The 16,924-nt window shown below is 35.5% G+C and overlaps 1 protein-coding gene across 4 annotated transcripts in view; it reads right to left on the bottom strand.

Annotated features, from left to right (window-relative positions):
• The window catches only part of CFI (complement factor I), a 59,619-nt gene that overhangs the window by 14,384 nt on the left and 28,311 nt on the right, over window positions 1-16,924 (bottom strand). For 3 of the 4 annotated variants that reach the window (XM_038581907.1, XM_038581904.1, XM_038581906.1), the window contains 7 exons: window positions 16,107-16,386; window positions 14,193-14,346; window positions 12,217-12,389; window positions 10,850-10,963; window positions 10,639-10,749; window positions 5,379-5,402; window positions 2,026-2,061 (listed from right to left, as the gene is read on the bottom strand). In XM_038581907.1, coding sequence (XP_038437835.1) covers window positions 2,026-2,061; window positions 5,379-5,402; window positions 10,639-10,749; window positions 10,850-10,963; window positions 12,217-12,389; window positions 14,193-14,263 — 529 coding nt within the window. In that variant the 5' untranslated portion in view covers window positions 14,264-14,346; window positions 16,107-16,386. The remainder of the gene's footprint in view (window positions 1-2,025; window positions 2,062-5,378; window positions 5,403-10,638; window positions 10,750-10,849; window positions 10,964-12,216; window positions 12,390-14,192; window positions 14,347-16,106; window positions 16,387-16,924) is intronic. The other variant, XM_038581905.1, reaches the window with a different exon arrangement.

The following is a 16,924-nucleotide window of genomic DNA, read 5'->3' as shown; positions in this document are numbered from 1 at the left end:
GATTTTGAACGAATTACTTCCTTATTGTCTATGCCACAAAAACAGCAAAGTCATTGCTAAAACGAAACAGGCTGAATTGATTAATAAATTATTTTATATACTAACAAGTACTATTTACCTTGTTTAAAAATTCTGGCTTAATACGAAAATTGGCTTGATTCTCTGAAGTTCTGCCTAAAGGCACACTGGTGGCAGAAAGAGGTTAGCTGAAGGGTTAAACATTTATCAGTCTTTGGCAGATAGATAAGAGATATCACATGGCCAGGCATACTTAAGATGAGGGTCTCATTCAGAAATTTTCAGAATGAGCTGAAAACATGGGCACCTATATCTTCTCACTTCCATAGTTTTTACTTTGTAGAGGCTGTTCCTATGGAATTCTTTTCAATAATATTAACATTAATGATGTTAAGGTTTGAGCACTTTCTGCATCAGTCCCCATGCTAAATACTTTGCATGTAGTTTATCTCATCTAACCATCATATTAACCCTGAGAAGTAATGTGCCGGGGACCCATAGACAATCCAGGATCAATGGGCTAGAGGGTATTTTTTTTGTCACTTGACATGTGATAATATTTCCTTCCTTTGTGAGCATTTAGCTGTGGCACACTTGTCACAGAGACACATGGCAGAGCAAAGCTTAAGAAGTGAACTGGCAAAAGAATTCACACAAAAAAGAAGAAAGTAAAAATATATGATGTTTTCCTTATTCTTTCTATATATTTTACCATATCACAAATACTTTTATGAACTTGCTTATTAGCCCCAAATTAGAAAGGAAAATTAATATCAATGTCAATTACTTTGAAGGAGGTAGCTCCTTCAGGGAAAGAAGTTGTGAGTGAAGATGGATAGTTTTCTGTTTGTTTTTTTGTCCCACCCATTCTAAGAATGGGGGTGGGGAAAGAGTGTGATGGTAAGTTTTAAATTTGTGCTTAGACCTTTATTTTATTTTTAAAGATTTTATTTATTCATGAGACACAGAGAGGCAAAGACATAGGCAGAGGCAGAAGCAGGTTTCCTATGGGGAGCCCAATGTGGGACTCAATCCAGCGACTCCAGGATCACACCCTGAGCTGAAGACAGCTGCTCAACCATTGAGCCACCCAGGTGTGGCTTTTAGCACTTTAAAAGAAGAAAGACCTTGTCTACTGAGGGTTGTGGAAGCAGCTCGGGCACTATCTGAAAACCAGTGCTATGTTGAGTATAAAATAAAGCGCCTTTGTTGAAAAATCTCTTCAGACTGATATCTATATCTTCAAGATCTAAATCTTTCACTCATTGTCTGATGAAAAAACATTGTTAATTAATTTTGGGGCCTGGCATTTAGAAGAGAGTCTTCAGCTTAAATTCTTCTAAAACAGGGAGTTATTTTATTCCCAAATTGTATTTGAGGTTAAGTTATTCACCTAAGGTTATGCAGTTAATAAATAAATGAGTCAGGATGTAACACAAATTTGTCTGACTCAAAAGCTCTTATTAATTACTGTCTCCTTAGGGGCTTAATACTTTAATTTTAATACTTCTAATTAATACTTTAATTTAATTTGGCTTTCAGTGTACAACTGGCCAGGATATGGATCTTCAGAGACCTGTTTTATCATGTTTTATCACAGTTTAAAATATTGCAAAAGAACAACTAAGTTCAAGTAAAATCTATTATTTTTCTATTTCAAAATGTATGTCATGGGTCGTGCTCGAAAACTGGTTGTTTTTGACACAACTGATGTGACAAAGCTTACAGCAAATAAAACTTTATGTAGGTCAAAAATATTGTATTCACTTCAAAATTAGCTTTGTGAATTAATCCATTTTTAAAAGTAGTTCCCAAGAAACATTTATGTTTGTTTTTCTTGATAGTGATAAGCAGAAGAGTAATGGCATTTTTTCTATTTAGATTGATAGCAAAGGTAATTGTTGCTTGAATCAATTACAGGTACACACATTCATACATACATACACAACATTAAAATGCAGACTTAAACCAGGGAATCGGTAGTAAAAGAGAATAATGTTAACTTACCTGCATCCATATTAGCAGTCAAATATTCTGTTTCTTCTATAATAAAACAAAAAGTTCCAAAGTTTATGATTGTGTTTATAAAAAAATTAAATAATTAAAATTATTTAAATTTTGATCGTAATTTTCTGTCTTAAAACCTGTCCTCTATTTATTTGAGAGAGAGTGAGAAAGAATGCGGGCTTGGGTGTGCATGCGCATGTGTGGGCACACATGAGTAGGGGAAGGGCAGAGGGAGAGAGAATCTTAAGCAGGCTCCACAGACTTGGGGCTTGATTTCACCGCCCTGAGATCATGACTTGAGCTAAAATCAAGAGTTGGATACTTAACCCACTGAGCCACCCAGGCACCCAAAAACCTGTCCTCTGTTTAAAAAGGACAGTACAAATCCTAAAAGCACACTGTCTCATTTCCTTTCTATACCTAGGTAGGTAATTGTGAAGGCTCATGATGAACTAGGCAGAAATTTTGCAAGTACCAACTAAAGGTGTCTGTTGGTACAGAATGGTGAGACCTATAGTGCTGCGGTTTTCTGCATTTAGAGAAGGCACAATGCTTGGGTAAGAGAAGTAAAGTTTCTTTTTCAACTCTGATTCACCAAGTCCTTATATAAGGTAGTGAATAGTTACTAACACTGAGTGAAAGAGTACTGAGCTGACATCATAGAGGCTCCTCTCATTTTGTACATAATAAGACACCTCTTACAGGAGTCCTGCAAACAAAGATGTTGTATTAGGCATTGATAGTATTAGGCATTAAGGATATTAGAAGTCAAAAATGAAACAAACCAACAAAAGATTCTCTCCTCTTCCTTAGACATTTGCTTGAAGTTATATGGGATGATTCCATCATCACTTTGCCATCCTAGAACATTTCAGAGGATAGGATAATAATTTCTTTGACCTAGGGGTCCAAAGGTGAATTCCCACCACCATGTTTTTTGTCTTGGTTGAGGATGTGGCTGTGAATGGCACAGCTCAGAAGGGCAATGTTACTTGGCTACAGCAATCATGTGTCTTGTCTCTGGATTTTCCAAGTTCTTTTTGGGAGAGATATATACATATCCACATGCCTAGATTATTTTCTGGGGCAGAGAGAGGTTCTGCTCAGAAGCTTTCACAAAAGCACCCTCATGAATCAAAGAGACCACTTAAATGTTCATATTAAATGATCAACAAAAAAAAAAGATGCAGAATGTTCAGTGTAGCTGAGGTGTACTGGATATTTGAAGAACATCACAAAGCTCCAAAAGCACAAGCCACAAGAAAAACAGTCAATGACTTTGATTACATAAAGATTAAGATTTCTATTCAACAAAACTCACTATGGATAGAGTTAATCAATTGGTGATAGAATGGAAAAAGGTATTGGCAATGTCTAAAACTGAAAATGAATAAACATCTAGAATGCAAATCAACAAGACTTCAACTGCAACATGAAATTAAGAAAAGATATGAACTGGCAAAAGGATACAGGGGAGAAAAGAAGGTGAAAACTCAAAAGCTAGTATGAAGAGAAACTCAAAACCATTCATTATTATAAAAATGCAAATTAATAAACAATGCCATTTGACTGACAGTATGAGACTAGCAAAATTAGAAAGGTGGACGATACTCAATGTTAGTGGGGTTGAGGAGAACCCTCCTGCATTATTGGTGGTAGAGGTAAGAACTGGTATAGCTCTGCCAAAGAACATGTAGGCAATAGTTAGCCAAATTAGGTAGATGAATACCCTGAGAACCAACACTTTTTGCCCAGCTCGACGTCTTGAAGAAATTCTCCCATACATCCTGAAGAAGAGAACATTCACCATAGTGTGACTGAGGGCTGAGAGTCCATTACTGGGAAAGTAGGGAGTAAATTGTGAAAGAGGAACACCACGGAGTGTTTTATGCAGCAAGCTAGAGGCAACAGATTAGATGGACACATAGCAACATGGACAGATCTTTAAAACTTGAATGCTTTGTAAAAAGAAATAAAGGAAATATGAGATCTTATAATGCTATATATACTATGTGAAATAAAAATGTATGCTCACAAGATAATACACATTGGATAAGAATGTATACAAACAACATGACATACACATGTTATTTTATTTTACACATTTTAATACACATGAAAATGGTTGCCTAAGGGGAAGGGGAATCAGGAACTGAAATAAAGGAGAATAAATAAAACAAGTGAGGTGCCCTGCCTAGACCAACACTGATCATGTGCAACAAGTTGAGGGGTATCATTAACTCATCTCTTTGCACCGGAGGTCTGAAACTAGGAAGGAAGGAAGGGAAAGAAGGAGGGAGGGGAAAAAGGATAACGATGGAATAAAACCAGGAACAGTGATGAAATAATTGAGATTAGGCATTTAGAACAGGGGTGATCTTGAGGATATGGAAATCCTCCAGGAATCCTAAAAAATCCTGAGGAGGATCACAAACTTCTGATAGTCCTATTATATGAATAATAAAGACATATTAAATAAATATGTGAATTTCATATGGATACTAAAGAAATTTATATGAATATAAAGAAATAATAAAGACAATTTATTCTTATGAATAATAAAGGGCGACCTTAAGAGGTGGAGGATTTGGTGACAACTGGCTTATAAAAGTAAATTAGAAAATACCTATCATGAAAAGATGTTACTTTGACTGTGCTGGCAATTTCCTCAGAAATTGCTTTGGGTTGAGGAAAAAGTAAAGGAAGAGGATAAGGGTTTTCAGCAAAGGTGAAACACAGAGATATGTCCACTTTGGGTGGTTTGGGTTAGCAGGTTATGGATGATGAGCATGAGAAGGAAAGTTTATCACTCTGTGAGAAAGGCCTCTGTTGCCTATACTAGTGTGAAAGCTGAGCTATTGCTAACACGTGGTCATATAGTGTGCAATTAATAACTACATTAAAAGAGAAGAAGAGGGGCAGCTGGGTGGCTCAGTTGGTTAACTATCTGACTTGATTTCATCTCAGGATCATGAGATCCAGCCCTACATCAGGCTCCACACTCAGCAGGGAGTCTGCTTGAAGATTCTCTCTCCCTCTCCCTCTGCCCCTTCCCCAGTTCTCTCTCTTATTCTCTCTCTCTCTAAAATAAATAGATCTTAAAAATTATATAAAGGAGACAACAATAGCTTTGTTTTATTTTGATTCTGCAATATTCCAAGAATTTAATAAATTTTTTACCTTGAGCCACATGCAAAAAAAACCACATGTAGAAAAACCAAAAATTTACCATAGTGAAGAATAATTTTTGAGAAACATGCATACCATATCATATGTACATATATTATGAAATTACAATACCTTATCCTGTTCTCAATTTTTTAATAAATTTTCTATTATAAAAATGGATTTACCTTTAATTTCAGAATGTTCAGTTCCTAAAAACAAACAAAACACTCACTGTAGCAAAGACATAATGTTCACCTGAATAAAATATATATGAATCATTAATATCTCAGAAATAATATAGCAAAATTTTTCCAAAGATAAAAGGGAATCACAGTATGTCATCTTTCTTTGATTTTTAATACCATATAACAAACGTTTCATATTGCATTTGAACACATACGAATTTCACTACAACAAGGAAATAATTTTTTCTTGGGTATTAAAAAGAAATGTATATTTTGAATATATTTGAACACATACGCACAGCAAATTTACTATACAGTTATACAAAATGTATAACTCTTTTAAACTTATATGTATAAAAGGTGGGATTTTTCAGGATACATGAAATCAATTTACACTCCAAACTTCCGTTGGTGTAGTGATTCTGATCTGTCCGCTGAAAGATCAATGAATATAATAATATTTTTATTTTACATCTCTGCTCTCATTTGCTCTTGCTTAGAGAGGGAAAAATTAGAAGCACTACTGAAATACAAATGGTGATGCTAACTCCACAGAAGGGTAAATGGAAGTAACAATGAGAGTTGACTAAATGTATTTTTGATATGGGTTCAAGATAATTGATTTTTTAAAAGTCAGCTTTATGTCATAGTTACTCGCTAGCAGTGGGATTTTTTTCCCCTGATAAGCTAACAATTTGTGTTCTTTGACCTTAAACTGAATCAGGAGAAGGAGGAGAGGGAGAGAAAAGGGACCGAAGAAGAGGAGAAGGTGAAGAAACCCCAAATATTCTTATGCTGAAAAGTGAAATCAAATTGTAAGCATAAGAGGAAGACAAATACTGCATGATGTCACTTATATGTAAAATCTAACAAAGCAAACTCAGAGAAAAAAAGATCAAATTTGTGGTTACTAGGGGCAGAGGGTGGGGGGTGGGGAATTGTCCTACAAACTTCCTGATAAATAAGCACTGGAGGTACAACGTACAGCACAGTGACTATAGTTACCATTGCTATATGGTACGCTTAAAAATTGCTAAGGGAGTAAATCCTAAACGTTCTCATCACAAAGAAAAAAATTTTTTGGTAACTGTATGGCATAATAGATGTTAACTAAACTTACTGTGGTCATCATCTCTCGATGAATGTGTGCCAAGTCACTATATTATACACCTTAAACTTATATGCAGTATTGTATGTCAATTCTATCTCAATAAAACTGAGAGGGAAAAACTCTCAAGCATCCTGGCAAGAGTTGTGATTCACTGTCTTCCTCCCTTAAAAATGCTTTGAAATTTCTTTCTCTTCTCTCTTTATTAAGGTTTTAACTATTTTTAATGAACATAAAGTATTTTGCTGAACTGCTTATATAAATCAAAAGAAATAATATGACTTGAAATCCTAAAAAGTGTGTTTTTATATTTAAGAACTGATGTCAATGGGAAATTAAATAAGACTTCTGTAAAGTCATATAATACCAAGCACTGCCAAAATATAATTATTATCAATTAATTTGTCCATATATATCTCCAACATGTATTTAATGCTTATTTATAAGGCATTACATTTGGAATATAAAAATAATTAGATTCTCTTTTCAAGAATAGGGTCTGGCACATATATAGTAAGAACTTAATAAATATTCATTGAATAAATGAATGAATATAATAATTTCCAGAGATTTTTTCCTCCAGAAAGCATTGATGTAAGGAAGAAGTCAGTCTGTGTGACACAGAGTAGGCACCTAGTAAATATTTTTTAGCATCAGAGGTTTTCTTTTTTTTTTTTTCAAATCTCTATAAATCCAGAATAAGGAACATCCTATAGGCAAATGACCAAGTTTCTCTAAAAATCAATGGCATGAAAAAAATTGGGAGTGGATGGGTAGGTAACATTTTTTAAATTGAAGTATAGTTGACAAAAACTGTTATATTAGTTTCAGGTGTATGACCCCAAGATTCAACAATTCTACATATTATGCAATGCTGACCACAGTGTGGTTACTGTGTGTCATCATGCAACATTATTACAGTATCATTGACCATACTCTGACATTTTATAACTGGAAGTTTGTTCTTCTTAATCTCCTTCAACTAATTCTCCCATTCTCCCCACCTATCTCTGGCCACCACTAGTTTGTTCTCTGTATTTATGTATCTATGTCTGCTTTTGTTTGTTTCTTGGTTCATTTGTTTTGTTTTTAAATGCTTCATATAAGTGAAATAATATGGTGTTTGTATTTCTCTGATTTACTTCACCTAGCATAATATTCTCTAGGTTTAACATGTTGTTGCAAATGGCAAGATGTTATTCTTTTTTATGACCTGAGTAATATGCCTCTGTGTGTGTGTGTGTGTGTGTGTGTGTGTGTGTGTGTGTGTGACATTTTCTTTCTTTGTTTGTCAGTGGACACTTGGGTTGCTTCCATATCTTGGCTATTGTAAATCATGCTGCAATAAACATAGAGATACATCCTTTTTGCATTTGTGTTCTTGTTCTCTTTGGGCAAATACTCAGGAGTGGAATTGCTGAATCATATGGTAGATATATACAAATATGTATAATTTTTTTTGAGAAATCTCCATACTGTCTTCCATAGTGGCTGCTCCAATTTTGTGCACCATCAACAGCGCACCAGGGTTCTCTTTTCTCCACATCTTCACCAATACTTGTTATTTCTTGTCCTTTTGACACTAGCCATGCTGACTGGTGTGAGGTGATATCTTACTATAGTTTTGATTCACATTGCCCTGATGATTAGGGATGTTGAGCATCTTTTCATGTGTCTGTTGGCCATCTTTATGTCTTCTTTGGACAAATGTCTATTCAGATCCTCTGCCCATTTATTAATCATTTTGTGTGTGTGTGTGTGTGCATTGTACTGAGTTGTATAAATTTTTATGTATTTTGGATATTAATCTCTTATCAGATATATCATTTACAAACATCTTTTCCCATTCAATAGGTCATCTTTTTATTTTGTTGATGGTTTTCTTTGCTGTGCAAAAGCTTTTTATTTTGTGGTAGTCCCAATAGTTTATTTTTACTTTTGTTTCCCTCACCTAAGGAGAAATACCTAGAAAAATGTTGCTAAAGCTGGTGTCCAAGAGATTACTGCTTATATTTTCTTTTAGGAGTGTTATGATTTCAGTTCTCACATTTAGGTCTTTATTTTTTTATTTAAGTTAAATTAAACAACATACATTTAGGTCTTTAATCCATTTTGACTTTATTTTTGTGTATGGTGTAAGAAAGTGATCCAGTTTCATTTCTTTGAATGTACATTTCCAGCTTTCCCAACACCATTTATTGAAAAGAATGTCTTGTCTAGATTATATATTCTTGCCTCCTTTGTTGTGGATTAATTGACCATGTAAGCATCCATTTATTTGTGGACTTTCTATCCTGTTCTATTCATCTATGTGTCTGTTTTTGTGCAAGTACTACACCGTTTTGATTACTATAGTTTTGTAGTATATCTTGAAATCTAGGATTGTGATACCTTCAGTTTTGTTCTTTCTCAAGATTATTTTGGCTATCCAGGGTCTTTTGTGGTTCTACACAAATTTTAAGATTATTTGCTCTAGTTCTATGAAAAATACTATTGATATTTTGATAGGGATTGTGCCAAATCTATAGATTACTTTGGGTAGTATGGACATTAAAAAATATTTGTTCTTCCAAGCCATGAACATGGTATATATTTCCATTTATTTGTTTCACTTTCAATTTCTTTCATCAATGTCTTATAGTTTTCAGAGTACAAATCTTTCATCTCCTTAATTAAATTTATTCCTAGGTATTTTATTCCTTTTGGTGCAATTATAAATGGGATTGTTATCTTAATTTCTTTCTCCAATAATTTGTTACTAGCATATAGAAACACAACTGATATCTGAATGTTTTTTTTTTGTATCCTGCAGTTTTACTGAATTCATTTATTAGTTCTAATAGTTTATTTTGTGGAGTCTTTAGAGTTTTCTTCTTTAAAAAAAAAAGATTTATTATTTTGGGGGAGGGAGAAAGAGAGAGAGAAGGAGAGAGAGAGAGAGAGGAAATGAGAGGAGGGGCAGAGGGACAGAATCTCCACTGAGTGTGGAGCCTAATGTAGTGCTCTATCTCATGAACCATGAGATCATGACCTGAGCCAAAATCAAGAGTTGGATACCCAACTGACTGAGCCACCCAGGTACCCCTAGAGTTTTCGATGTAAAGTATCATGTCATTTGCAAATGGTGACAGTTTTATTTTTTCCTTACAAATTTAAATGCCCTTTTACGAACTTTGGGCTTTTTTGATTCTTCCTTTTCTAGCTCTTTTAGGTATAATGTTAGATTATTTATTTGGGTCTTTTCTTCTTTCTTGAGATAGGCCTGTATTGGTATAAAATTCTTTCTTAGAACTGATTTTGATGTATCCCAAAGATATTGGACCATTGTGTTTCTAGGTGGGTAACTCTTAAAGAATAAAACAGACTTTAAAAACTTAATAATCAAAAAAAAAAAAAACTTAATAATCAAATACAATGTTAGATTATTTTGGACCTTAATTCAAACACATTGTTCTAAAAGGACAATTTTGAGAGGGCCACCTGGGTGGCTCAGTTGGTTAAGCATCTGAAGACTCTTGGTTTTGGCTCAGGTCATGATCTTACAGTCATGGAATGGAGCCCCCACTGGGCTCTGGGCTCAGCTTCGAGTCTGCTTCAGATTCTCTAGCTCTCTCCCTCCAACTCTCTCTCTCTCTCAAATAAATAAATAAAATCTTTTTTAAAAAGATATTTTTGAGATGGTTGGAAAAATTTGAACATGGGCTGTTATTAAACAGTGTTTGGGAATTATTATTAGGTATACCAATGAAAATATATTGTGTATATATGAAGCGTTTGTATCATTAGAAATTTATATAGGTGAAGTGACACGGTATCTCAAATGTGCTTTAAAATACTCAAACAAGTTGAACGAGACTGGCAAAATATTGTTAACTGTTTGAGCTGGGAGATAGGCACATATTGGTTCATTCTACTAATGTCTAGTTTTGTTATGTGGGAGCTTTTCTAATACAAAGTTCTGAAATAACAAATATGTTTAATAAATGAAAATATGAGAGAAGAACATTCCATAGTTCTTCAAATGCCCATTCAGTAGTACTCTTACTGCTAACACTATCCTATACTCATTTAAAATTACAATTTACCTAAAAGGAAGTTTCAGAATACCCAGATCAAGTAATGAAAAAACATAACCACACAACTTTAAATTACCTTGACAACCATTTTCATCTTCTCCTGTAATGCAGTCCACTTCACCATTGCACTTATACTTGTTTGGAATACAAACACCAGATTTACAAAAGAAACTTTTGCCATGGCATCCTGCACAAACATAAACAGTAGAGATTTTATTTTTATTTTTTTCATACTTAATATTTAATGGGATAGAATCTGAAATTCAATGGGGGAAGTCTTTTACTACCTGTACAGCATAGTTCATCACTCTGGTCTCCACAATCATTGATACCATTACAGGTCCTCTTTTGAGGAATCTGTTTCCCATTCACACAATGGAAGGAATCACTTGCTGCAGAAACTGTAAATTATGAATTATCTTTGTGAAATTTATTTATGGAGTTGTAGGTGACATCTTTATCACATTTGGAATAACAGAAACATTAAGATAAAGTCAGGCATCAAGTAAAAAATGATATAAGCTGTATTGGTAGGATCAACATAATATATATGGTTAAAAAGGAAAACAAATGTCAAAAGTTGGTTTATGGAGGCCCTTTCGTTATCTCTGAAAACCAGTATTTATTGTGGAGGTCTGTACTCGTTGAGGTTGGGGGATGGGGATCAGGGATCACAGGTCCTTGCTCACATTGGCAAATACAGGTGTTCACCCATTCCTTTCCCGCTGCTGTACGAATCCTCACTTCCATCTCATAACTTATTTGAACAGTGCCATTTATATTTTGATGGTATTTTTTTAGCACCAAAAAAAGTCTTCAGCCTCTATTTTTTTTTTAATTTTTATTTATTTATGATAGTCACACAGAGAGAGAGAGAGAGGCAGAGACACAGGCAGAGGGAGAAGCAGGCTCCATGCACCGGGAGCACGACGTGGGATTCGATCCCGGGTCTCCAGGATGGCGCCCTGGGCCAAAGGCAGGCGCTAAACCGCTGCGCCACCCAGGGATCCCTCTATTTTTATTTTTTAAGATTTTTATTTATTTATTCATGAGAGACACACAGAGAGAGGCAGAGACATAGGCAGAGGGAGAAGCAGGCTCCCTGCGGGGAGCCTGACACTGGACTCCATCCTAGGACCCTGGGATCACGACCTGAGCCGAAGGCAGATACTCAACCACTGAGCCACCCAGTTGTCCCAGGCTTTAGCTTTTAAAACCGCATTTGTGACTAAAATATTCCAATCTAGTTAAGACTTAGGTAAAAAGTGGCAGTGACTGCTTTGAGACTGTGGCCACTTAAATATTTTAAAGGTATTTTGAAGTGTGTAGGCTGGACCTCTCAAAGAAAATATGGAGGTTTCTTCTGATGTTTGAGTTGCTTATGTTTGTTTTATTAACTTTAACCCAGCTGTTCCAGCAAGCAAAGAGAAGTCAAGCAGCTTTGCCCCCAGAGAGGAACCTGGATAGAAGTAATATTTGAACGCAAAAAGGTGCAATAGAGGAAAAGCACCAATTTAGGTTTTAAAGCCCCCCAGAATGATTTTGCCCCTATTATTGCAATTGAGTATCCATCCTTTGTTCATTTACTACAGACTGGTGTGCAATAAGCAATTTTGAAGGAAGTTTTGGAGTTTCAGGCAAGTACTCTACCAACCTGTGTTCTCTGTGTAACAAACCACACCAGCTACACTTTTAGCTCTTCTCTTAGTAAAAGTACATTCAGCCAAACTTGTCTCTAATCCTCGACAATGTACCTGCAGACATTCGGTGAGATTTTTATGTTGATCTTCAGGAACTTCAAACGTTTTTTGAATGTCAAAAGCACCTCTACAAATAGAATAAATGAAACATTAATGTAGAATAATTAGTAGCTTGCATTTATAATCTTAGTGTAGGAGATAAGGAACTAAAGTAATTTCCTCTAATTTTCTACATATGAATGATACATTGAACAAGATGCTTAAATTCTCTGAGCCTCAGTATCTTCACCTGCAAAAGGGAACATAATAATCTCAGCTAGTTTTGGAAAGATTAATTAAAGCAGTCAATTTAAATTGACTAGCCAAAGTTCAAGCGTGACAAATAATCAGCAAATAATAGTTTCCTCTTCTCTGTTTCTTGTTGAGGAGGAATTATTCTTCCACACTCCTGATGTTTCCTTTCAACCTGAGGGTGTCATTCTTGGCCTCTCTCCATCTCTTAATTCCTCTTTGTTCAAGGAAAGGGAACCGAATAATTGATCAGGGAATTTTGGAGTTATAAATCAAGGTTAGTTCACTTTTTCCATCTTTCCTTTTGGGGACTGCTTCACTTGCTTCTCTTGCTGTAAGGTTTACCTAGTTGGTTCCATTGTTGCTTAGATTTTGAGAGGTTAAGTTGATTTAATTCTAGGAGGTTTGTTTTATTTTTATGTTAAACTATGTCTTCAATTCAGCCTTGACAGTATTAAGGTGATATTTGGCATCTGTATGCCATTGCTTAGACTTCTCAATTTGTTCAGAATTTGTGCATGTAAGAGGCTACCTCTATGACTCAATATACTAGAGATGATGAGTTATAGTAAATTGTTCTTTCAGAACATTCAACTGTTTCTTGTTTCTTTTAGAAGGAAATGGGGGAAATGGTGTTAAAAATAAGAAGTTGAGAAAGATGCATCAGGTAAAAAATATAAACGATAACAAAGCAATAATCACAATATAAATATCGTATCAATTAGAATGAAAGGCAAAAAGAAAACAATTAAAGAGAATAAGGAAGGTATTTTTAATGATTTCGGATCCATAATGATGATGAAAGAGTCATAAAACTGTGCCAAACAGCATCAAAATCTGGGAACAAATGAGAGCCATTGGGGCAATCTCAGAGGTAAATAATTTGAAAAAAATCAATCTAAAACTATCTAAAAATACTAGATAAAATGCATTCAATGAGCTCTTTTTTATAAATAAAAAATAAATAAAACTGTATTTATTTATTTATTTGAGAAAGAAAGAGAGCACAAGTGGGGAGGGGGAGCAGAGGGAGAAAGAGAAGCAGACTCCCTGCTGAGCAGGGAGCCTGACCAGGGTTCAACGAGATCTTAAAGAAGGAAGGGAAAATAATTGGCTAAAATAAGAGAAGTCTGTCCATGAGCTCATACAAAATATGATAAGAGTAAAATACTGGGAGATGAAAGACTGAGAGACTTTCCTATTAGGTTGAATCATAGGTTGTAGGTCACAAACTGTCAAAGACCACAAGTACCTTGTGGCTCAGTTTAATAAGATCCTTTCACTAATGAACCACTAGCAGATGTGGTATAGGAAGAAGGAACCTGAATTCAGAATAAAGTTGAGAGATGCAAGAAGCAGCAACAAACCAACACATTGGTAATGAACATATTTACAACTCTCTGGAACTTCAACAAACCTACAGGTACTCTGTGCTCAGCCATGTTCTAAGTGTAAATGAATAGGAATAAATAGTGAAACATGAACATATTTAATCTTCATAACAATGCTAGGAGGCAGGTGGTTAATATTCTCAGGTCACATATGAGGAAATTAAAGCAGAAAGACTGGGTAATCAAAGAAGCTAATAGTTGGAACAACAAGACCAACCCCGAGATAATCCACTGACACAAGCACTCACTGTTGAAATCCAAGGTCAACACAGGCCACATTAGCCTCCAATATGCTCCAGGATTTTTTACATATGAACATTTTCTTATCTTGGTGTATAAGTTTTACTTCAACAATTCCCTCTGAAGTGGTATTTCCATAATTTAAGGAAATGCTAAATTGTCCTAAAATTAAAAACAAAACAAAACAAAACAAAAGAATGAGCAATATTAGGCAATTATATTTTCTCCTCTTGATTAAAAGCCTTTAAAATAACAAAATACATAATTTCAAATTAACTGTGAACTCCATGAAGATTTTGACAGAAAATAGCAGGCAATTATTTTATGAGGCAACCGTGTGAAGAAAACACTGATATTTATCCCCATTTTTACACATGAGGAACCTAAATTCCTCCATTTTTACACATGAGGTTAAGTTGCTCACTCCAGTGGGGAAGCCAGGAATCAGAAGCTATCATATTGATCTCACTCCCAAGTCTGTGCTCTTTTTAAAAGTAAGCCAAACAAATAATTAGAATGTAAAAAAGTTTTATACATCCTCATATATTTAAGGCATTTAATGCCTCAAGAGAACAAAAGTCTGCCACTGACAGAATAATCTCTATTATTTCTTCCCTTCTTCCAACAGGCAAAAGAGATGGGTTGAAATAGGGGGCTCTCTACTTCCTGCTCCAGAGTGCTTCAACATCTTCACTCAGCATCACACAGATATTTAGGCTATTGCACTGACCTATGGCATGGTGCCTTTAAAAACAATGTTTTGGGGTGTCTGGGTGGCACAGTCGGTTGAGCACTTGACTCTTGGTTTTGGCTCAGGGTCATGATCTCAGGGTCCTGAGATGGAGCCCCAGGTGGGGCTTGGTGCTGAATGCAGACTCTGTTTGAGTTTCTCTTTCCCTCTCTCTCTTCCCCTCCTCACTGCGTGCTCTCTCTCTCAAATAAATAAATAAATAAATAAATAAATAAATAAATAAATAAATCTTTTTTTTTAAAGAAAGGATGTTATGAGTATTTTTCTATCAATTCACTCAGTGCCTGTGATAATTGATATCTGAATATAGCCTAAGGTTTGCTGTCATAGCTAAAATTTCTTGAGCTTTTTTTGTGTGCCAGTGTGTGAAGAGCTTTACATACATGATTTTATTTAGTTTTCATGAGGGTCTTACGAGTTAGGAACTAGTGTTATTCATATTTTACAGATGTGGAAAAATGGGATCTGACAGTCACATAGCTTGTCAATAACTGAGGTGGGGTAGAGGGGCTTGCAGCTAAATCTGGCAGTGAGATTCATAACCTTAACCACTCCACAGATCTACCTGTCAGTATCCCAGCCTCCTCACTGCATTAGGAACCTGGATGGAGTATAGACAAGCTCTTTCATTTGATGTACCAAGTTAGAGATTTTAGAGCATGGCCAGGTTAGAGCATGGCCTAGGTCAGCAGAGGCCTGAGTTCCCCTTAGATTAGGGCCAACAGGGTTGGGGTTCCCTTGGGGTAGGGGCTGGTAGGATGGATGCTGGAAGAAATTATTGGAGCTGGAGGTCCAGAGGTGCAGCTCCATCTCAGTATCAATGTCATGTAAAGATTTGTTCACTGGGTTCTGAACCAATTCAGTAGTTCTGGGAATAGTCCTGCTAGCCAAGTAGAAGTGAGGATAAGGATAATTTTGAAGGGCTGGGTAACAGAGAGTGGCACCAGGCACCGAGGGGAAAGACTGACCTTGGGAGCCTTGTGCTGTGGATTCAAAGGCTGGCTATATTCTGGTGATGTTATTTCTTTAGTTATCACAGCAATTACAATCAAGGGTTGAGAAAGGAATTTTGAATTGTCATCATAACATTTCATAGCAAAATTATTTTCTAGTAGAAGGGATGGCAAAAAACTTCCTTCTTACATCATAGACTCAACTAGACTTTTCCTACCTTCAGCTGTGCATGTTCCATTATTTAAAAACTTTGCCCCTGGACGAAGACATTCAAAACTCTTTTGCTGACAGTAAGTTGGGTAGCTTCTCCCATTAGTTGAACACACTGAGGTACCATCCTTTGGGCACTGATAAGGGAGTTTACAAGTACAGGTCCCATCGATGCATTTCTGCCATGGTTGGCAGAAGACTTTATTGCAGGAGAGATGTGTGTATCTTTCAGTTAAACATTTTTCATCTAACAGACTCACTTGTGGTGTGTTTGATAGCGAAGAAAGCTGTAAAACACAAAATAAACAGTAACAAACCAAAATCTTCTTTTTGAAGATGATTATACATGAAGGAAAGGAACAAAACAGACTCACCTATCACACAGTACAGATAGGGTGATATGTTTTCGTGGCTTGCAGAATCACAAACCTGACTTCTAGTCCAAGCTTGGGTATTTACAACTATATGCCCTTGGGTAAGTTACTTACCCTCATAAAATGTGTGTTTCCTCACCTGTAAAATGGGAGGTAACATCTTCTATTTTGCGAGGCTATTGCAAGGATTAGAAATTATAAACATATAATGGTTGACAGGTACTAGGCATGAAATCAATGGGAGCTATTATTATCCTAAAGCCAACATAAAACTCTGCCTTTGAAGAAATCATGTTAAGAAGTAACAAAACAAAACTGGTGTGAAATATAGTCTTGTGGAATGAATTGATGAATTAAATTGGTTAATTTAATTAGTAACAAAAAAGCCATTTGTTAAACTCCTACTATGTGTAAAGTTTCTCTAAGATACATGGGTTCTGTCTTCCAGGGG

Source organism: Canis lupus, chromosome 32, assembly GCF_011100685.1.
Source record: "Canis lupus familiaris isolate Mischka breed German Shepherd chromosome 32, alternate assembly UU_Cfam_GSD_1.0, whole genome shotgun sequence".
Taxonomy (NCBI): domain Eukaryota; kingdom Metazoa; phylum Chordata; class Mammalia; order Carnivora; family Canidae; genus Canis; species Canis lupus.
The sequence above is the reverse complement of the archived record's forward strand: the minus strand, read 5'-3'. Positions and strand labels throughout refer to the sequence as shown.